The sequence below is a fragment of the Coptis chinensis genome, chromosome 9 (genome assembly GCF_015680905.1).
Source record: "Coptis chinensis isolate HL-2020 chromosome 9, ASM1568090v1, whole genome shotgun sequence".
NCBI lineage: Eukaryota > Viridiplantae > Streptophyta > Magnoliopsida > Ranunculales > Ranunculaceae > Coptis > Coptis chinensis.
In genome coordinates this window covers 52,944,497-52,968,028 of record NC_141464.1, presented here as the reverse complement: position 1 = coordinate 52,968,028, position 23,532 = coordinate 52,944,497, and the positions used below count along the sequence as shown (strand labels likewise).

The 23,532-nt window shown below is 39.1% G+C and overlaps 1 protein-coding gene, 1 long non-coding RNA gene and 1 pseudogene across 2 annotated transcripts; 2 read left to right on the top strand and 1 right to left on the bottom strand.

Moving 5' to 3' along the window:
- Positions 1-6,049: 6,049 nt before the first annotated feature.
- On the top strand, positions 6,050-6,547 carry LOC147476660 (secreted RxLR effector protein 161 pseudogene; annotated as a pseudogene).
- A 2,482-nt stretch (positions 6,548-9,029) lies between these two features.
- LOC147476659 (uncharacterized) lies at positions 9,030-11,985 on the bottom strand. Its single transcript, XR_015207691.1, has 2 exons — positions 11,884-11,985; positions 9,030-9,285 (listed from the first exon to the last, which is right to left on the bottom strand). It is a non-coding gene; the product is annotated as an uncharacterized LOC147476659 (long non-coding RNA).
- A 6,940-nt stretch (positions 11,986-18,925) lies between these two features.
- Positions 18,926-21,811, top strand: LOC147476658 (uncharacterized). Its single transcript, XM_086585788.1, has 3 exons — positions 18,926-19,733; positions 19,998-20,789; positions 21,045-21,811. Exons 1-3 carry the CDS (start codon positions 18,926-18,928, stop codon positions 21,809-21,811), a joined length of 2,367 nt encoding a protein of 788 aa, XP_086441914.1.
- Positions 21,812-23,532: the final 1,721 nt, after the last annotated feature.

Below are 23,532 nucleotides of genomic sequence, written 5' to 3'. Positions count from 1 at the left end.
AAAGAATGGTTGGTAAAAAGTGTTCAGAAAAGGTTAACCGGACTATAAGGATGACCGACTCATGTTAAAGAGGTAAAAAGTGTTCGAAAAATTGGGGTACGAGTCACTCCCTACTCCCTGTTACAATTAATCCCTCTTTAAACGGAAGGATGGATATGATCGATGAGTTTCGGTTTAAATTCTGTGAATATATCTATCAAGTTGCGGCAACCTACCTAATTAACTTCATTAGTTTTTCAGTTCCAATAGAAACTAATCACACATTTCCCCTCCTAAGCTTCATAACAGCTACACGTAATAAGAGCTAGGATGTATCAACTATTCAACTCTCAAGGGTGTTTTTTTAACTAATGTCTCCTAAATACTGCAAACCCACCCTTGCATGAAATGAAGATTCTCTCTTTAAAACCCTGCCCATGCACATTAGTGTCCATTGCTCAGATCACTCAACCTTGTTTCATATTTCACTACAATGGCCATGAATAGGGTATTGGTACTTTGTCTTGCTGCATTCTTTGTCTGCTCCCTCTTATTTGAAGCAACAACTGCTGTTCGCTATATACCTTATCCTGTCTTGACTCCGAATCGCAGGTATTGCGACCCCAGGAATAATAAATGTATTAAAGATCACCCCGCCAACCACTACCACAGTGGTTGCAATCAAATTGACCGATGCAGGAACGGTGAAAACCCTCCCCTAGACTACTCTCGGAGCAGGTTGACCCCGAAGATAAAGAGCAGGAGTTGCAGGGGGTTGTGAGTGTGGCTCCATCATTAAGTGAAATGCTGGAGGATGGTCAACAATATTATCAGGGGGATGTCGTCGTTCTTGGTCATGACTAAATCGCCTTAATTAATAGTTATGGCAAAAAAGTAAAACTCATATACGCAGAAGCAATACCTTGTTGAAATCTTGTGAGATCATTTAAGTTCCAATTAATTAAAATGATTTATTCTAATAAAATGGAGTTAAGAGCTGTTTAGAAGTCATTAGTTATTAACATCACCACCGAACCAATTTTCTTCTCGGCCTTTAAGCTTTTTAATTCAAATCTCTGGCCATTTTCTTCATCTGTAATTTTTAAAATTATTAACCATATTTCAGACAAGCTTCATCTGTCACACGCATACATAACATTCACAACTGTCTCACTACTTCAGGGCTAGGGAATAAAACAACTCCTGACTGATAGCTATCGAGTGTTAACTCTGTGCATTTTGAAGTTGAAATAGGATCTCTGTTAGCTTGCATGTAATATGTTTCCATGTATAACATTGGCGACATTTCCGAAAGATAGTCTGTTAGAGCGATGATGGCGCATTAACATATATGATATTAATTGTTCCGCAGTAAGTAGCTTATTGTGCAATGCAGAAATATATAATTATCACACTGCAATGAACTGGCTAGCAGAGAAGCATGTCTATTAGTGTGAAGGAACTAGCTACCAGAACCCCCTTCGTGAGAAGTAGAACTTTCCTTAATTCCGTTCATACTCGATCCCCTTCAATCACCATCACTTATTCTTTAAATACTGATCATTTGCCACGGTCATAGATCGTGGCTAAAGCCGTCAATAATAAACGACTGTAAACTCCGTACGGTCACCAAAATCTACAAGCATGTGCTAGGTAGTTCAGTTTGTGAACTCCGTAAATCATTACAAAAGAAGAAGAATAAGGTAATACGACTTACGATTCCGAAGCAGTCTTAAGCCACAACTGCAGGTCTGACACTTCATACCAGTATCCACCCAACAACATTTTCCAAAACTACTTTTCGTTTCGTCTTCTAGTGGGAAAGAAGACAAAGACTCCTATGCTAACTAACGGTAAAGCACCAATCTAGGAGACGATGTCCGAAGAGAGAGAGAGAGAAAAAAAACTCAAATAACGATGCCAATGGTTCTTCCAAAAGAGAGTGCCCGTATTTGACAATCTTCTGAAAACAATGCTTGGCCGTAAGAGATTCAGAATCAATCTCTTTGTTTAACCATACGTCAATGAACTCCTAGAACAAGTCCTTCCACTCTTTAGATAGTAATTCACTGTCGAACATAAAATTAAAAAAGCATTTTACATTTACGCTACTCTAGTTAACATTCTCAATCTCCATCTTAAACTGAATAAAACGAACTTAATGAAAATTTTACCCGGCATCTAATAACAGTGAAGTTCCAGGCCAATTAGCATGAAGAGAAACTTGAACATTCTTTGGCTTACGAATCTCTCCCGAAACTGAACTTGTGAAGTTTCTTTTAAAGTAAGTTCCAGTTAGTCGTTAACAAGTGTTCTGGTCTTTTGGTTTGGAACGAAAACTTTGCTCAAACTAAATTTCAACGTGAACGTGAGCGAGGTACTTGAATTAATTAGTCGTAATTGAGCGTGTGTATGAGATTAAAACCTTACATATACAAAAGTGTGATTATCAACCAGCATGATGCATCTTGTTACCTAATTCAGGGCCATTCCAAAGAAACTTTGTGCATACCTTAGTGTTAAAATTAATGCACTTAGCATCTAGAATTCTCCATATTGTTCTACATATAGTAAGAACATATGAGAAATATCTAGTACTTGTAAATACTAGAAATATCTACTTGACTAGAGTAAGAAATATCTAGTGGACAACTCTAGAAACAAGTAGATAAGACTCAAGCAAAAGTTATTTAGACTCTTGCTAAAGTCGGTGGTGTGAGCCTATAAATAGCCATGCCCACTCTCACTTTTGTAATCAAGCCAATTAGCTTCAAGTATTCAATAAAACTCTACTTTGTTAGAATTCTCATCTCTACCCATTCTCTTTCACATACTAACATTGGTATTGAGCCATAGTTGGGCGTTGGATTCACTATCAACCACTCATTTTTCAACTTCCAAAACACTATTTTTAAAAGATCCATAATGTCAACCTTCGGTCCTAACCAATCATCTATTCAAGTTCCAATTTTCAATGGTGAAAACTATGATTTTGGAACATCAAAATAAAACTCTATTCTTGTCTCAAGACTTGTGGGACATGGTCGAGGGCGGTTTTACTATTCCACAAGATGTTCTAATAATGAGAACAACAAACTCAATTAAAAGAAAATGAGCAAAAGGATGCAAAGGCTCTTTACATCATCCAAAGCAAGTTTGGGGATACTATATTTCATGAATTATGGGTGCTTTGAACGGCGAAGGAGGCATGGAACACTTTGAAGGAGGAGTTCCAAGGCAATGCTAAGGTGAGAAACGTTCAAACTTCAAACTTTAAGAAGAGATTTAGAAAATATAAAGATGAAAGATTTCGAGACCATTAAAGATTACTACTCCAAACTGAAGGAGATAGTAAATCAAAATGCGAGCATATGGTGAAAATATAAGCCCGACACAAAGGTCGTAGAGAAAATATTGGGTCTTATCGATAAATATGATCCCATAGTAACCGCCATAGAAGAGTCAAAAGATATAACGACATGCGGATGAGAACTTATGGGTTCTCTAGAAGCCTATGAACAAAGATTGAAAGTAAGTTGAAAGCGCTTTTCAATCAAAGCTCAATTTAAGGTCTCGGAGATCTAAAGAAGAGCATAAAAAATCAGGAGAAAAAACAAATAAAGGAGATTTAAAGGGAGAAGAGAAATTACTCACCTTGTGGCATCTGCAACAAGAGAAGCCACCTAGAAAAAGATTGTTGGTATCGTGGCAAACCACAATGCAAAACTTGTAAAAAAGTTTGGCCATCTTTGAAGAAGATTGTCGCTCCAAGAAAAACTCACCGGTAATTATTCGGAGATGTTGAGAAGGACGAGCAAACTTTTATGCTTGCCAAGCTGCTATGGAAGAAAAAGAATGACACATGGTATGTCAACAAATTACTGCGGCAATCATATGGATGGGAACAAGACCATCTTCCGCAGCATAGATATCGCCAATAAAATCTCAAGTCAAATTGGGAAATGGGGCACTCGTGCAGAGGCTAAAGGAAAAGGTACGATCTCTATCCAAACTAAAAAGGGAACTAAATATATAAGTGACGTCTTACTAGTTCCCAGCTTGGAGCATAATTTGCTAAGTGTCGGTCAAATGATCGAAAATGGTTATGCTCTAAATTTTGATAGAGATTCATGCGTTATTTATGATAAGAAAGACAAAAATCAGGTAATTGCCAAAGTAAAGATGGAAAATAGAAATTTTCCCTTGCGATGGCAATACATCAACACAGCCATGAAAGCAGAAACTGAAGATTCATGGCTATGGCATAAAAGGTTTGGCCACTTCAACTTTCATGCCTTAAAGATTCTCCATCAGAAAAATATGATGAGAGATCTGCCTAGCATAAAAGAGATCAATGGTGTATGTGAAGGCTGTCTATCCGGCAAACAACATCGGCAACCCTTCCAATCTGGAAAGGCATGGAGAGCAAAAGGAGTTCTTGGAGCTCATTACATAGGATGTCTGCATGACCCGATGAGGACTCCATCCGCCGACCAATGCGGTATTTCATCCTCTTTATTGATGACTATACAAGAATGACATGGGTGTATTTTCTACACCAAAAGTCGAAGTATTTGATGTATTTAAGAAATTCAAAACTATGTAGAAAAACAAAGTGGCCACTATATCAAGGTGCTTTCAGGCGATAGAGGTAAGGAATATACCTCTAAAGAATTTGACAAATTCGTCAAGAAGAAGGAGTTGAGCATGACGGTGAGCTATGCTCGAGAACAAAATGGAGTTTCGAAAGGAAGAACGAGAACCATCATGGAGATGGCGAGAACAATGCTATATGAAAAGGGTGCATTGGGCTGAAGCGGTATACAACCGAGTATACTTTGCTGAGCAGGTGCCCAACAAAGGCACTTCAAGACAAGACCCTGTTGAAGCACGGAGTAAGAAGAAACCTTCGCCCGACATCTCGAGTTTTTGGATGCATATGCTATGTACATATTCCAGCCAGAAAAGCGGCATAAGCTAGAAGAAAAGACAACAAGGGGTATCTTTATGGGATATAGTACTTTCGGTCTAAAGGCTATTCTACAATCTTAAGACTAAGAAGATCATCATTAGTCGAGATGTCGAAGTTCGACGAATTTGCATGGAACTGGGATGAAGACAAGGTGGAAAAAGGGACTATTGTAGTTCCTGAAGTACATCAAAAGACTCCAGGACAAATACAAGTAGAAGATACTGAGGAAAACACGCCACCTACATCATCATAAGAAGACTCTTCATCAAGTGAAGATGATTCTTCTCCAGAAAAACAGCCAAGGAAGAAGTTAAAGTTAATTAAAGATATATATGAGACATGTAACTTCACTGCTTTAGAACCAGAAAGCTTTGAAGTTGCTTCAAGACAAAAGGCTTGGAAGGTAGCTATGCAAGAAGAAATAAACACAATTGAGAAGAATAAGACATGGGAACTTGTAGAGCGTCCCCAAAATAGAGATGTGATTGGTGTTAAATGGGTCTACAAGACCAAATTTAATACCGACGGCTCAATTCAGAAACACAAAGCTAGGCTTGTGGCTAAAGGCTACTCTCAACAGCCAGGCATCGATTTATAGCAAGGCTCGACACAATAAGAGCGCTTGTAGCAATAGCTGCTCAAAAGAGTTGGAAAATCTATCAACTCGACGTCAAGTCAGCTTTTCTAAATGGAGAACTACAAGAAGAAATCTTTGTGGAGCAACCACAAGGATTCATCGAGCGAGGTCATGAAGATAAAGTTCTAAGATTAAGAAAAGCCTTATGCGGGCTTAAACAAGCACCTCGGCAATGGTATAGTCGCGATAGACAAGTACTTCATGGATTCGGATTCGGAGGAGTAAGAGTGAGCCAACACTCTACATCAAGACTCAAGGTAACTCTCACACTCTCATTGTTTCTCTATATGTAGATGATCTTATCTACACTGGGAATGATGAGAAAATACTTCAAGATTTCAAAATAGATATGATGAAGACATTTGAGATGACCGATCTTGGGTTAATGCACTATTTTCTTGGCCTTGAAGTAAGTCAAGAAGAAGGAATATTCAATCGAGGATCTCTTAAAGAGGTTCAACATGTACGGGTGCAAGACTGTCGCTACTCCGCTTGTCACCAATGAGAAATTCAGAAAAGAAGATGGGTCCAAAAAGGCTGACGCCTCGCTCTACAGAAGTCTCATTGGTAGTCTACTCTATCTTACAGCAACACGGCCAGACATCATGTATGCTACAAGTCTTCTATCAAGGTTTATGCAGAACCCGAGTCAAATACACCTTGGGGCAGCAAAAAGAATACTAAGATACTTACAAGGAACGATTGATTACGGTATATGGTTCAAGCCTCGTTCATACCCAAAGCTATATGGGTACACTGACAGTGACTGGGCTGGATCAGTTGATGATATGAAAAGCACTTCAGGCTATGCATTCTCTTTCGGGTCTGGCATATTCTCATGGGCTTCTAAGAAACAAAAGGGATCATTGGCAGAGTACATAGCTGCGGAAGCTCGGCCCGATCAAGCAATTTGGCTAAGAAGAATTTTCAAGGACATGAAGCCAAAAGAGAAGCTATAGAAATACCTTTGTGATAACAAGTCAGCTATAGCAATAGCAAAAATCCGGTATCTCATAACGGGACAAGACACATTGCTATCAAGTATCACTTCAACATTGAAGCATCGGCAAAAGGAAAGATCGAGCTCAAGTATTGCAAGGCGGATGAGCAAATTGCAGATATCTTCACGAAGGCATTAGCAAGACCAAAATTTGAGATACTCCGTAATCTACTTGGAGTAACACCAAAGTGCATTAAGGAGGAGTGTTAAAATTAATGCACTTAGCATCTAGAATTCTCCATATTGTTCTACATATAGTAAGAACATATGAGAAATATCTAGTACTTGTAAATACTAGAAATATCTACTTGACTAGAGTAAGAAATATCTAGTGGACAACTCTAGAAACAAGTAGATAAGACTCAAGCAAGAAGTTACTAGACTCTTGCTAAAGTCGGTGGTGTGAGCCTATAAATAGCCATGCCCACTCTCACTTTTGTAATCAAGCCAATTAGCTTCAAGTATTCAATAAAACTCTACTTTGTTAAAATTCTCATCTCTACCCATTCTCTTTCACATACTAACACTTAGCTATTTTTTCCGTCACTGTAACGAGAATAATGAAAGTTTGAGACCAATAGACATGAAGAGAAGCTAGAGTGGATTGAATGAGCCAGCATCAATCTGCCTTCATGAGATAGAGTTCGGTGCTACTATAGAATAATTTGTGTTGACTGATGTGGGTGACAAGTAGGGCAGGGATCGGGTCGGGTTCGGGTCGGATATGGCTATATCCGAATCCGAATCCGAATAATTTCACAGTATCCGAATCGAACCCAAACCCGATTATATCCGAAATTTAATATCCAAATCCGACCCGAACCCGACCGAATCCGACTAACCCGATCGGATAACACTAAAAATTCAAAAAAATCCCAAAAATTATATCCGAATCTGAACCCGAACCCGACATACCCGAATCCGACCCGAATACATAAACGAATACAAAAATCAACCCGAACCCGATATATTCGGTAATCGGATCGGGTCGGATTCTGGTCTATCCCGGTCTATCCGACCCGATTCCCTGCCCTAGTGACAAGTGTTGGTATCTGTTTTATTTAAGTATTCTAGTAATTACAATTTTTTGTATAGGTATTTGACGCAGTAATTTCCAAAATTAATGCAAATTTATTGTTTGTAACCATTAAAATGGAACCAGTTAATTACTATTTAAGTAGATATATGGGGGTTTAGCATTTATCATTGGCAGGGTTTTAATGTTTATTATTGACGGACTTTGATGGTTACGGGCTTTTCATTAGTGGTTATTTTTATATTGGGCATTTATTATGTTGGGCCGTTGTATTATATTGGGCATGCTTTATTGTGTTGGGCCTAGCTATATCGGGTGAGTTGGGCATGGCCTATTAATAAGGTTTTAGCCTTTAACTATGGGATATACACCAAGTGATGGGAGAGAGGGGTCTGATGTTTAATGGGTTTTTGGCTAATCAAGTATTCAAGTTTTATGCATGCGTACAGGTGGAGGTGTCCTTCATGTTCGATTTCTTTAATTACAAGCTTAAAGATAAGCTTGACACCAATCGTCAGTTGGAGAGAGATGAGATAGCTAGGCTGATAGGATGAACTGGTGGGAGTACACTTCCTTGAGAAAGGGGGATGAAGAGAAAAAAGAGATGGGAGGGAAATAAGGGAGTTGGAATCAAGTTCTTGCTGGGAACGAATTCAAAGCCTCAACATAGGGATTCAATACTCATATTTTCCACTGTACGGTCTGTGATGTCTAAGAACAATCTTTCTTCATTGTTCTAAGATCACGAAGAATGATTTGAATGAAATTGAATGAGATTGTGCATCGGATATGAAGCAAATGAAGCTTTTTTATTAAATATTCATGAAGGTTTTACAATCACTTTGATTTTCTCTTTCTCTCTCCTGTTTCTAATGATTTTTGTGGGAATGATCGAAGGAATCCTTTCTTTCACTTCATCCAGTCTTTATATAGTATCCTCAATTAGCTTTGACCTAATCAACTCATGACACGTATATATTGTCTTCCTCTTTCTTTTCCCGCTCAATACCTACAAATGTTTTAAATAACCACGAAATATATCGAGATATTGACCCTCATATCAATATCTCGAGTTTTGAAATATCATATAAAAATACTTAAGGGCACGATATTTGCCCACTACACGGTCCACTATAAGAGCTAAGTTCATTTAACCACTCTAGTGATTTTTATGAATATATATTAAGATGGTACTGAAGTTTAGAATCAGGGGATGCCTCGAGGTTCATTTAATTAGTTTACTACATATCTCAATTATATGGCAATTTGTAGTACGTAAAGCAAATTGTCACACCCGAATTTCGATAGAATTCGGAAAAACAATATTTGTTCCCGACTCTTCGATCTTCGAGGTGTGACGCACTCTCCACTTCCAAAAAACCCATAAACAGTTTAAATATGCGGATAATTAAAAACCAATAAAAAATTTAACTTAAACAAAAGTCATCTTCATTACAAAATTCACAAATAAGATTAGGTTACAAATCTCTTTTCAATAACTCTTTATTTAAAATTACAAATGAAAATACAAATAACATTGTCTCAACTGAAAATCTATATCAACTCAAGGGAAAACAAAACTTATCTTGAAATACAACGCTAACGCAAACCACAAGCAGCCACCAACCTTCTTCAACACTAAACCTGTCAAGACTTATCAACTATGTTCATTTAATGAACATACCCGATAAGCAAACATGCAAATCGGGTCAGCATTATTAACAATGCTGGTGTGAGTAGCCCTAAAATACAACATATACTAATACTTATATTTACACAATCCATAAGGCAGTTAGTTCCTCCACCGAGGCGCCTTAACTTCCAACAACTAATACGATATCCTTAAGTACAATAATTAAGGCAGATAGTTCCTCCACTGAGGCGCCTTAGCTTCCCACTAACCACACAACAAACCATACGCATAATAAAAGGCATTTAGTTCCTCCACCGAGGCGCCTTAGGTTCTAACTAAACTAATAATCAGCCAAACATATTCTATACTTATCTCATTCCATGCTCAATTACAGAGTGGGTCGTCTCTGCACAAGTAATTAGTTTGACCCACCCTTCTGCAAAACCATATATAATTATCTATCTAAAGATATATCATTAACCAACATATTACCATAATTATACTAATTAAGGCTTTCTTTGCGTGTCCCTAAAATCACGTCGTATCTATGTCTTACCTAGTTTCCCTGGCTACCATAATCGTTTCCCAACGCCGAACATGTACATCCACATGTCTCCCCTTACATAATGAACCACTCCGTGCGTAACTAGCCTGAGCGGGATACCGCACACCAGATAACCCTCACACGAAAGCCATTATATAAGTACTGCCACTATTCGGCATAAAATATCGCGCATCTCGTTCAAATTTTGCGAACGGAATAATCAAGCCACTATTTGGCTACGCCAGAAGAGCCATTCAGCTTCACTAAAATGCCAGAAGGGCCAATCACATTACTTACACCAGAAGGGCCATTCAAATTCACTGAAACGCCCGAAAGGCCAATCATATCACATACGCCCATTACTATGGCCAAATCACATGAGTTGTGGTAGCTAGGTTCTAGGATTTTTGTTACGTAGTTTATTCAAGTGTCATACATTTATGACTCATAATAATTCCATTATATCACATGCAGGTCAAATACCTTATTGCACTAAGCCACAATATTTAGAAATATGTCAATTATATCTCATAACCACTTTCATTCTTTCACATGCCAATATATTATTGCACTACGCCACACTCCCGTGGGAAATATCCATAAATACTCTACTACCTCTTAGTAGCATCTCGTAGATAAAATAATGGAGCGTTTATACATTTATTTCTCCAAAACTATTGCATTTAATATATATATCCCAACATATTATATAATGTCACAATTGCTTCAAATGTATCGCTTACATTTTTATAGCGTTTTAGAAATATTATATCTCCTAAAGTTTATATCTCGTCACGTGTCAAAATATACACAATATCAACGTCAAATCTTTCCTAGATACTGACAACCAAATTTATACAATCTTCGACAATATTTTATTACTACATTTGTCCATATTCTTAAATATGTGAAAATCTAGAAAAAGTCAATGGTCAACGGTCAATGGTCAATGGTCAAAGGTCAAACCCAACAATCACCAGTTCGACATTCATCCCAAACAGGTCCTAACGCAAACTCGTAGGTAAAAAACACTTCAACTCATGGTCCTAATCCAACTAACCAAAATAAAACCCAAAACCGGGGCCGAAACCAAGTCCCAAAAGTCTAAACCCTTAAAGACTCACTTTGACCCATTTTAAGTCAAATGAGTCGGCCCAGAATAAAAATAGAAACTGGCCCCAAACCAAAAAGAAATGAACTGGCCCAATACAACTAAACAAATTTTCGGCCCAAAAACTAAACAAGTTAAGGCCCAAACAAAACCAACAAGTTTCGGCCCAAGGCCCAACAAAATAGAACCAGGTCGTCTTCTTCATCTCTCAGCTCACCAGCAGCTTCCACTGCGAATTCCGGCCACCGCCAGCCACCACTTGTCAGCCACCCTCATCCCAGCGGTTGGACTCCTCCCGAAAAACCCAACCTACCGATACCACCCAATTGCAATGTCATCACTCCTCCAACATCGCGTTTCGACGCCATTAATGAACACTTAAGCTTCGACAGCACCTCCCCACGCTCCAGCAGTCGATCACTCACTACCCCATCACCAACCTAACAATCAAAACCTTAATGCAAACTCAATATCACCCACCAAAACAATCCACAGAATGAATATCGATATCGATAACCCTTCCTCCACTGGGTCGTCCGCCATTAACGACCTTCAAGCTTCTACGAGCTTCGACAGCACCAATTCTCCATACAAAACAACCCAACCGTCAACCTCTTAACCCCCGACATCAACCACCCGATAATACCAAAGTAAAAGTTCCAACAGTATATAGAGACGATTTCTCTGGGGATGACGCCATTATCGACTTCCGCGAGGCTTCCAACAGCCACCCTATCCCACCGATTAACAACCCATATCAAACACTTAACCCCCCGACATCAACCAACCAATAACCCAATACCACAGTTCAAATAAAATAGCCACACCACCACCACGATTATCAAGATTAACGGTTAAATATCAAATTTTAGAGTTTTAAGTTTTAACAACACGACAGATTTCAATAGAAAAGAAATCGACAGTAACAAGGATTTTATAAAAAAATAAAAATCCATAAAATATCTACTCACCTGTATTATAACTCAACTCGACGAAACCCTCATCGTCCGAATCGTCGCGCTCCAACGCTCTAACAATCCAGCTTCTATCTCTGCCTCCATTTTTATTTTATTTTATTCTCTCTGAACCCTATTCTCCAGAACAATACGAATATATACTTGGGTTTGAAACCCAAGCCCAACACAGACTCGGGCCCAGAAACCAGGCCCACATATCCCAAATCCAATCCAGTGAATTTTAAATAAATAATTAAATTAATTAATTAATTAATAAATACGTATTTTAAATACAGGCGTTACACATATGATCAACTGTTTCAAGTAAGTAGCAGTGAATAAAAATCGTAGAAAACACAAAACCAGCCGAATTGAGAAATCATTGAGTGAAAGAAACCACCTAATACTGAAAACAATAGTTTCCGCTGTATTTCATACAATTGCTATTGGGGCGCTACAGGCCATTGACAAACCGTTACAGATCACGTGCCAAGTTGCAATAGGCTACAAGCTAGGCCGCTACAAGCCATACTAGGGCACTCTACAAGTAGCTCCGGGCCGTTACAGGCCATTTGCTTAGCCGCTTCAGGTCGTCTCTTGCAGTTACTAGCTACATGCCAAGCAGACTGCCATTCTCTTATCTATTTAATTAATTATCGTTTGATTTTTTCTTGCGTAACTATATATGTTAGTTAGAATAGTAATGAACTAATCTTCTTTTATTGGTATTGAGACTTTTGTTAGTTTGCTTGAGAATTCGGGAAAAACCTCAAATGAGTATAAGTGAAATGACATACCATGTAGAATACCAATTCAAGGTTGGGAATCGGTTGAGTATTGGATGTTATATAATAATTAGAACATAAGTGAAGAACCCATACCGCCTTCCTCATCGGAAATGGTTAATCCATTCCTATAGAAACACCTTATCAATAGGAGAACTACGATTGGCTTGATCCCTAAATGGGTAAGTAGGCAGCTACCCGGCTCAGCCGCTTCTATAGGAAAGCCCCTGCAACCCCTTGTAACAAGGAAATCAGGTATTCTATATATGTTGTTACTGCTTAATTCGGTTTTAACATATGATTCTACGTGTTAAGCATGATCTTAATCTCGTAGTACGTAATATCTAACAATAGTTATTAACGTTGATCGTTTAAGTGTTTTCTTAAATATTTCTTAATTAATTAAGTACACGGGGGATTTTATAAGAAAAACAGTAAGCCAAGCATTGCGATGTAGCTGAAAGGTAAGTCGTTAAGTAAATCTTGTCAGCAGTTAATAAATTCAATTCACGTTGATTATTATATACTGGCTAACCATCTAACGTTGTGTGTAAGAGAGTGTTCATAGGGACGAACAGGCTCCCTATAAGACAGAAAAGGCATACGTGCTTGTTAATAAAAATTTAATGTGCAGCGCACTCTGATTGCTACTGCTGTTCTTTTAGCTATTTCTTTTAGTTCTAAATGGATTCTTTGCATTTAAGTTATTTTGTAATAATTTAGTACGTTATTTCTTTATTTGCCTTTAATTATTTTTTAAACTTTGACTAGCGTTCTGATGTGAAATACCGATCTTGGGTAAGAGATCAGTTTCGGGGCGTGACAATAACAATCTTTGATTCCAATCCGAGTAGCAGTAAGAGGAAGACCCAAGTACTTGACAAGAGGTTGGACAACTTCCACTCCCATAACACTTGCAAAAGCATTGCAGTCATCTTGACTAAGACCACCAGACATTTATTCTTCTTGTAATATCGCGACTTTCCGAGACTCGTGTCATGATTGTGCTCAAGGAACAAAGATGACACTCTCCATTTGCCTTCATGACTCAAAGAAACCATGATCATAGCTTTGCATCCTATTTTACAATTTGAGCGTAACTTGAAAGAATTTTTAGCAGTGCTCCTATAGTTTCCCTATAGTTTCCCTCTCGAGCACACAAAATAGCCACACATCTTACTACTCCATCACTCCCCTTTTTCGAACTCCTAATTAATCTTCACTGGAAATCCTTTTTCATTACCATATTGAAGATAGTACTTCATCAGAGCATCAATATTTTCAAACTCCATACCTACTTCAGGTTCATTAATTTTCTTTTCTACTGCATCTTCATCTTCAATCACACCATTTTGATATTCAGACCATTCATTATCTTCCATGTCTAGTTCATCTGCACATTTGTTTAAGTCAATAGAACCGTATGATTTTTTGTTCTCCATTCAAAAGGGGTGTGTTCTATTTTTATTTTTATTTTGGTGTTGGTTTTTTAGGGGCATTGGTTTTGACAAAGAAAGAGAGAGGGAGTGAAACTTTTTTTGGCGTTGGTTTTTTTTTTTTTCTTTCTTTATTTTCTTTTTTTTTCGTTTGATTTCTACATGCAATATATGTAAGTTTTTGTTATTTATTTCTTACTATTTTGGGTTTAGTTATTTAATTTGGTAAGTTATTACTTATTTATTTGTTTCTATTTTTGTTTTTTTATTTTTGAAAATAGAAATATAATTTGGGTGCCATGTAAGATTGGGAGTAATGAAGAACTAACGAAGGGAGTCTAAATAGATTTTTTGTATCTGGAAATATAGCTTGAATTATATAGTTCCTGCTGATTATCTACCCACATCTCTCTGTTCACTGCATATTTACATAACTACCCATAACTTTCATGGATTCCTCCAAGTCTCCACTCTCCAACCAAACACAGCCCTTCGACTTCGAACGAAGAATCATTTAGCCACACCCCTTAATAGAGTCTTTTCCATCGATTGGAGGTTGATGCATTCGCAAAATCTGTTTTCTGGCGCATTTAACTAACTATTCCAAAACCTAAGTGCAACTACATGTCTAGTGGTTGTACGTTTGACCAAGCTAGAATTTACACTCAACGTTGGAAGAAACTATGGACCACCTGGATAATTAATCTTACAAAAACTAACATTATACTTTTGGGAATTGCAATAAACATTTTTTGTTGTGTGTATTCTTAGTAAGTTAGTATTCTTAGTAAGTTAGTATTTGATACGTGTCAAGTATTTTTGTGCAAAATAATGTTGTTTGATTGTTCGAGGTGGTGAGGTGGTGTCAAATATAAATATTTAGGCACTGCTTAACAATGGGAAAAAAAAATGCGAGGAGTCGAACCTCGAATGCGCTCGCGGCCGCGGGTCAACGCAACTCCGTCGGACTTAATGCTAGAGCGCTAACTCCAATGATTTTATTAGCTACATCCCTGTCAGATTCTTACAAATTAAACTTTATATATTGTCAGGGACGGAACCAGGATTCTAAGCCAGGAGGTGCGAGATTATATGCACATCCCACGCCCCACCCCAAAAAAAAAGTATGCAATTTTTTTTTTTTTTTTTTTTTTTTTGGTCAAAAGGTCTAAACAATAAAGATCAAAAAAATTATGCATTTATTATGCCATTAAGAAGTTATGGATAAAATTATGCATTCAATTCACAAAACTAGAGCGTGTTAACTATTAAGAATTTAATATGGGCTAATTAATAAGTTAATTACTTAAGCACTTAAGCTATTAATTATATATTTATTTATTTATTTATATTTATATTTCAATGTTAATCTTTTATAGCTTTCTCCCCATAATAGTAGAGTTATATAAACTTATAACATTATAGAAAGTTAACAATACTTATAACATTATAGAAAGTTAACAATTTGTTGAATTGTTGTAGACTTGTGGACTAGACTATATATATATATATATATATATATATATATATATATATATATATATATATATATATATATATATATATATATATATATATATATATATATATATATATAATTCTATTATCATGTGTAGAAAGCTATAAAATATTAACATTGAAAGTAAAAAATTACCTTGTTTTATTTTTGTTTTTTAAGTGGAAATTTTATTGATAATGATAACGAGTTTTACAAATAATTAGGATAAGCGTGCAACAAGCTGCGCCACAAGTCCTTAATTTCTGGGTTTTTTTTTTTTTTGGGTTGAGGTCTAACGCTTGTTAAGAATTGAGAGTAAAAGGAAGGAAAGAGAGCTTACGGATTTGTTATGGGTGATTAGAATTATACAAACTGACCGGTTGGGCTTTGGGTCTTTGGCTATTTGTTTTAGTCTCATTAACTTATCAAACATTCAAAGATACATTTGTCCCTCTTTAATGGTTTTGGACTCAAAATAAATGATAAATGATAATTTTGTAAAGACAAAAAGAGAAATAAAAAAATGTTGGTTTATTGGAATATTTTTTATTAGTCTTTTTTTCATACTATTTTTTTTGTTGATTATATTGTCACTATAGTTGTGAAAATTTTGGGGGTCGATAGTGGAAGTTTGCTAAAAAAATTGGGGTGGGGGTGTTTTGAAGATTTTTCGAGGCAATTAGTTATATGGTAGTGGAGCTTTTCTAATCTCAGGGGGTGCGACCACCACCACACGCACCATCTTATATCCATTTATGTATATTGTATTAAGATTTTGATATGGTTTGCTAAAGCTAAACTACTAATTAGGTGCTGCTTGTCAACATATTTCTACGTCCCAAGGTAACTTAAATGGAAAAATTATCTTTCACAAATCTCACAATTGAACTTGTGTCGAACTTCTAGCTTGATGCGATCAAGGAGTCGAACTTCGAATGCGCTTGTGTCCAACATATGACAACTCCGTCGGACTTAATGCAAGAACGCTAATTCCAATGATTTTTAGCTACATCCCCGTCAAATTCTTACAAATTAAAGTTTATATATACTGTTTTAAGATTTGGATAAGGTTTGCTAAACTACTAATTAGTTGTTGTTGTCAACATATTTCTACGTCCCCCGGGTAATTTAAATGGGAAAAACAAATGATAAAAAATAATAATAAATATGCTGAGAAAGTATTGAAAAGCTTACAGCTCACTGAATGAAGTATTGATATTTATTTATCCTCAACAATGGGGACCAAATTTTCGGAACCCGGTGGTGATAAACTTAAATAGCTTAAGTGATCCTATGCCCTTTTTTTTGCCGCTTATAGTTAAAATACAAAGAGGGAGACAGGTTCTTATCTTAAAACCTTTAGTTTCCCTTCTGTTTTAGGAAATTTCTTTGCAAAGTTCCTGCTCGCCAAGGAACCCTACCCTTCTCCTCTTGTCTTCTTCTTTGTCTGATCTTATCCCGGTGAAATCCTTCACAACTTGAGTGTGTGAGTTCGGGAAAGATTTCTTGGTAGTTGTCTTGTGTGGTAAAATCCTCCACTGAATTACAGTGTGAGTTGCTCAAGATAGCTGACTCCCTTGACTGCCTTATTGGTAAAATCCTTCACTTTTGAGAGTGAGAGTTCGTAAGGACAGAAAAAGGATGAATCTGTATGAGTTTGAAAACCCCAACTGCTCCAGCTTTGTGGCTGTTGGTAACGCCCATATGGTTGCACAAGGCTTACCTGAGCGTAATCCAGTAGCCCCAGCGCTGGGTTCCACTAGATCAACATCTGAGAGTAGTCATGTTGGCCCTGAACAAGGTATAGAGCATATGGCTTCAACCAGAAACCCCTTGTCTCAGGCAACAGAGACACGAAATCAACAAGCTACGGTACAAAATAACGGTGGTGGCTCTAGGTGGAGTGCCCTGTTTGGACGGAATGGAAACCAGGAATCTACAGTAGCGTTCACATCGTATTCTCCTAGTATTATAGATGGCGTAGCTCAAGTACCAGAGGAACTGGTTGAGCAGGGGATAAAACAATGGGATGAGTACTTGGTTGGATACTTCTTGGATAAGCGACTGTCGTTCCCTATGGTCAAAGATTTCCTAGGAAAGAAATGGAAGCTCAAGGGAGAGTTTGATATTACGACTGATAAGGAGTTGTTCTATATGAACTTTACCTGTTCAGAAGATTGGCAAATGATTTTAGATGAAGGACCAGTGTTTATTGCGGGGAGAGTGTTTGTGATAAAGCCTTGGACAATTGACGTCAACAGCTACAGAAATAAGGAGAATACGATACCGTTATGGGTGAAGCTGATGGATGTACCAAAGGAGATGTGGACTTTGGATGGACTGTCCTTTTTGGCAAGTTTGGTTGGTGGAACACCAAAGTTTATGGACGATGCTACTGCCAAGAGGAAACGGTTGACATTTGCTCGATTTTGTATTGAATTTCCGGTAAACCACGAGTATAAGGATAACATAAAGATAAAGGTTGGGGATCGCGAACTTGATATTCCTTTGGAGTATCCATGGAAGCCTCAGTCCTGTGAGAAGTGTTGTCGCTTTGGGCACACCACACAGCTATGTGGAAGTCGGGCAACGAGGTCGGGGTCACGACGAGATGGGCAACCGTATGTTGGTGGAGGGACAAGACAAGTAGAGTGGGAAGGCGGGCGAATGAACACAGAGAAGAAAAAGCCGATGGCAACAGAGAGGGATGCTGATAGGGCACAAGAGAGTGTATGTCAGGGTGAGCAGTTGGTAGAAGGAGAATCTTCTCATGCCCTTGTGGTTGCTGGAAATGTTGAGAGGGGATCGGATGCGCGGAGTTTGAGCAGTGGTGAACAGGAACAGTGTGGGCTAAGCTATCAGAGGCCTAGTGCGCGAAGGCCCGGCGGTGGTACATGAAACGGCGATTCAGCCTAGTATCTCCAGGTCGAGTTGAAGGTACTTTTCAAGGGCAAGAGGATGGCGCTGATGAGCTTATGTTGACGATAGTGCAACCCCCCCTTCAGCAAGGCAAAATTATACATCCTGAGTCTGGAGTGTTTGCTGCTGAGCGGAACATCTTTGAGGAACTTGCGGACTTGGAGGAGGACGACCTCTCGGATGCGGAACCTGAGCTGTTCAGTGACTCGCAATCCACTCCTGTCCCAGTGAGCGTAGCACCAGAGAATAGTGTTGTCCAAACAAGAGCCCAAAAACAACGTAACTCAGAACAGCAGACAGCTTCGGGGAAGCGTGGAAAAGGACGGCCGAAAGGGCGTGGGAAGCGGCGGGGTCACTAAACCTATTCCTCATCAATGATTAGGGTGTGTAGTTGGAATATAAGAGGATTGAACGATCACATGAAAGCAAAAAATTTAAATAAGTTTATTGTGGAGAAGAAGATTAGTTGCATGGGCTTGTTGGAAACAAAAGTGAAGAGGGAAAAACACCTCTCTATTGCTGATTTGGTTTGCCCATCGTGGGAATGTATACATAATTATGCGAGTGATGAGCATGGACGCATATGGATTGCATGGGATACGAGCAGTTTGGATGTACATAGAGAGGTGGAAGGGGCCCAGTTCTTACACTACAAGGTTGAGAGCCTACAGCATGGGTTCTCCTTTTACCTTACCATTGTTTATGCTAGTAATAGGAGTCATGAGAGGCTCATCTTGTGGGATGAGCTGAAAATGATAAGTGCCGGAACCCAAGGTGCGTGGTGTGTGATGGGAGACTTTAACAATGTGCTTTTTTCGCACGAAAGAGTGGGAGATAGGGCTGTCCATCCCAGAGAGACTCTCCCTTTTGCGAATTGCCTAAATACGGCAGGGCTGTTTGACCACGCAGAATCTGGATGCTTTTACACATGGAACAGCGGTGGGGATAAAATAAGGAAGTGGTCGAAGATTGATCGGTGTCTCATCAATGCGCCTTGGACGTCTATTCCAGTAGAAACAAAGGTGGAGATCCTAACCCAAGGACTCTCTGATCATTGCCCATTGATTCTGAGTTTTTTGCAAACTTTTCGAAGTAACGCTCCTTTTCGATTCAGCAATGTGTGGATAATGAGCCAGGATTTTATGCCTACTGTTAGAGCTTGTTGGGAAATCGAGGACCATGGGAGTCCGCCATTCATGCTAACAAGGAAACTCAAAAGTTTAAAAGGTGTGTTGAAAGGGTGGGCACGATCGGTTAGGACCGATAATTTAAAAGGGCATTTGAAACAAGAAGTGAATTGGAAGCGATTCAAGAAAAACTGAACGGTCACCGCTTGACCTTACTCTTAGTGCACAAGAGTTTCTTTGTGAGGGAAGAAAGCGCGGTCACCTTCTCAAAAGCCGGACGGCCGAAAGTGGTACTACAAAACTGATATAGATTGGCTGAGCTTCGGGGATAAATGCAATGCATTTTTCTTCAATTCTTTGAAAGAGAAACAAATCAGAAATAGGGTGTGGAGTATTACAGATGCGCAAGGAACTATAAGGGAAGGTAAAGAACCAGTGGCTGAAGCATTTCTGCAGTACTATAAAGAGCTACTTGGGGTGTCGTCAGCAGCTTGTTGTGACACCGATTTTCTGAATGGTGTGCATATTACCGAGGTAGAACTCGGCACACGCCAGATGTTAGCTTCCCCTATTAGGGACATGGAGATTAAATATGCACTATTTGCGATGGGAGACAACAAGGCACCAGGCCCAGATGGCTTCAATGCTTGTTTCTTCAAAAACAGCTGGGATATTATTGGAGATGATTTCATTAGAGCTATTCAGCATATTTTCAGCCATAAGCAGATACCAGGTGGTATAAACGCTACCTTTCTGTGTCTTATCCCGAAGTTGAAAAATGCCTCGCATATTGCTTCTTTTCGACCTATAGCATGTTGCAACATCGTGTACAAATGTGTATCAAAAGTGTTAACTAACAGAATGAAAGATTGCATGTCATCTTTGATATCAAGCCCCCAATCTGCTTTTATTCCGGGACGATCGATTCAGGATAATCTTTTGATGGCCCATGAACTGTTGCGTGGGTATTCAAGGAAGAATGGGCAGAAGAGATGTGCAATAAAGCTGGATATTCAGAAAGCTTATGACTCTGTCTCTTGGGTAGCAATTGAAGCAATTCTACACAAGTTCAAGTTCCCACCTCTGTTCATAGAATGGCTCCAGATGTGCTATACTTCGCCGTATTTCTCGGTGATGGTAAATGGGTCTCCTGAAGGTTATTTTCAAGGGAAGCGAGGCTTAAGACAGGGGGACCCTGTGTCTCCTTATCTGTTCGTGCTAGTCATGGAGATTCTGAGTTCGCTACTCCGTCAAGGGCTCCAATCTCGGAAAATTTCAGCCCATTCAAAGTGCAAAAAACTTGAGATATCTCATTTATGTTTTTCGATGATGTGCTCCCTGCTCGCAAAGGTAATATGGACTCTATTATGGCTGTAAAGGGTATCTTACATTTTTTTCTCTGAAGCTACAGGACTAAAGCTTAGTAATGCAAAGACAACTCTTTTAACTAGAAGTATGACTGAAGCGGAAGGGCTAGCATTAGCAGAAGCCATGAACATCTCTCTTGTAACCCCACCAGTCACTTACTTGGGGCTGCCACTCCACGGCTACAAGATTAGGGGTAAAAGAATGCTTGCCGCTCATAGAGAAGATTACCGGAAGAATCTCAAACTGGAAAAACAAGGAGTTGAACAGGCGGGTAGAGTGCGGCTTTGTGAAGTCGGTGCTTTCATCCTTCCAGAATTATTGGGCCACAACTTTTGTTCTCCGAAGTCTTTGGATAAAGTAGCTAAAAGCGGTAACAGTGTTCATCCGGCAGGACCGAGTATGGCAAAAAAAATGCACCATGCGAGCCACGCTACCCTCAGACTTGACAAGGAGCAAGGAGGACTTGGTTTGGTGGACCCACGGGTTTGGAATCAAGCTGCATATTGTGGATTAGTGGTGAAATTGGCTCAGAAAACTGATTGTGTATGGGTAAAGTGGGCTTGGGAGAACCACATAAAGAAGAAGCATTTTTGGACCATGAAAGTTCCGCAGGACTGCTCATGGGTGTGGCGAGGGATCCTAAAGAACAGAGAGACTGCCTGGAAGTTTGTTAGATACAAAGATAGCTTAATGGTAATGGGACGAGCTTTTGGCATGACCCGTGGTGTGCAGGCCCACTCATCTTGGACCCTGATGCAAGGGCCCTTCTGGCTGAAGTCGTTCCAATGGATGCACTGGTCAGTTCGGTGATTATTAATGGAGAGTGGGCAGAGAGTATCGTCGACCTACCTGAATGTGAGGTGAAGAGGCTGATCATGAACACCGAGATTAACTCATACACCTTGGAGGACCAAGTAGTTTGGACGCCATCGAGTTCAGGGCTGTTTTCTGTGTCCTCTGCCTATGCGGTCTTGAAGAATGTTAGAAGTAAAGTAAAATGGTACAAGATTGTATGGGGAAAGTTGTCGGTGCCGAAGCATTCATTCACCGTATGGCAACTGTTCTCTAGATCGTTACCTACCCAGAATATGCTCATGGCGAAGAAGGTGATTGGGCATTTCGCTACGCCCTGCGGATTTATATGAGGAAAGCTCGGCGCACTTGTTCTTTGATCGCTCCTATTCAAACCGGTGTGGAGCAATTTTAAGGAGGCGATGGGGTTACCAAGCGAGTTCGAAATTCCCATGCATAATGGTATTACATCATGCGATTTGTAGACCGAAATCCATAGCCTCCGAAGTGTTGAGAGCTTAACATGTGCCGCAAAGCGATATGGAATGAGAGGAATTGGAGGCTCAAGAGGCAGCGATTTCTCGATCTTGATTCAAGTGAGCATGAAGGTCGTGAATAATATGAAATTGTATCTAGGGAAATCGTTGGAAGTAGTGAGGATGATGATGTCGCAAAGGCGAACCGCTTTTTTGACTAGGCTTCGGGATTGGTGTAAAGCACGCCGGGGGAGGGACCGATGGGTCAAATGGATGAAACCTGACTCTGACATTCTTGTCCTTAACACGGATGGATCTCTACAGCAGGGAAAAGCAGGTTATGGAGGGGTTTTAAGGGATCGAAATGGAGAGGTTCTCATGGCTTTCTGCGGAAACTCCACAAAACAGTCAGTCTTATATCAGGAGCTGCTTGGGGTCCAAAAAGGCATTGAAGGGGTGGAAAAACTGAACATAAGGGAGGTGGTAGTGCAGTCTGACTCATTGAGAGTGATACAGATCTTGGAGAAGAGGGAAGCTCCACCTTGGTATTGTAAGAACCTGGTGGCTCAGATTGGGTGTGTAAAAGCAAGACTTGCAGAGGTTAAATTCCAACATGTGTTCAGAGAAGGAAATCAAGTTGCGGATTACCTGTCAAGAGTTAGTAGTAATTGTAGTACTCATAGTATAGAATGTAGTAATCAATGCATGTACTTCCTCCCCCCCATGGATCAAAAACTTAGTGCTTTGATCAAGGGGGATAAAGAAGGAAAGTTGTACTTGAGAGTTTGCCAGTAATAAAAGGTTGGGGTCCCCTTAACCCCTAGTTATGGGGGAAAAAAAAAAGTATTGGTATTTTGCAAAGTTCGATCTCGTAACTTTTACCCTATATGAATTTAACATATGCAAGAGTCATCACAGACCTAAAATTGAATATAAGAAGGCACATGATCACTCCTCAAGCACCATTGTTTTGGTCAAAGTTACTAAGAACATCTCTAGGGGGGTGTAAACCGTATAGTGTGGAAAGTTTACATTCCAAGTGTCAAAAAACTCTATCAAATAGGGGTGTTAAACTGTAGGTAATAGACTATTAGTTGATAGAGGAGGTGGGGAATTTCCTATCTCGCTATCAGTTGATAAATAGCCTGGGAGACACTTGAACACATGTCTGAACAAAAGAAATGTTCGGACGTCACTTGGAGTGTCGTCCCTATCTATTTCTAAAGTCATAATTTGAAAATTTTAAACTCGGATAACACTTCA

What these genes read in the sequence shown, in the direction of transcription:
- LOC147476658 (XM_086585788.1), top strand. Translation starts at nt 18,926, where the DNA reads ATGAAAGCAAAAAATTTAAATAAGTTTATTGTGGAGAAGAAGATTAGT. An exon ending in GAAACTCAAAAGTTTAAAAG is followed by an intron (nt 19,734 to 19,997) that starts GTGTGTTGAAAG and finishes ATTCTTTGAAAG; the next exon opens with AGAAACAAATCAGAAATAGG. An exon ending in GGTAAATGGGTCTCCTGAAG is followed by an intron (nt 20,790 to 21,044) that starts GTTATTTTCAAG and finishes CTGAAGCTACAG; the next exon opens with GACTAAAGCTTAGTAATGCA.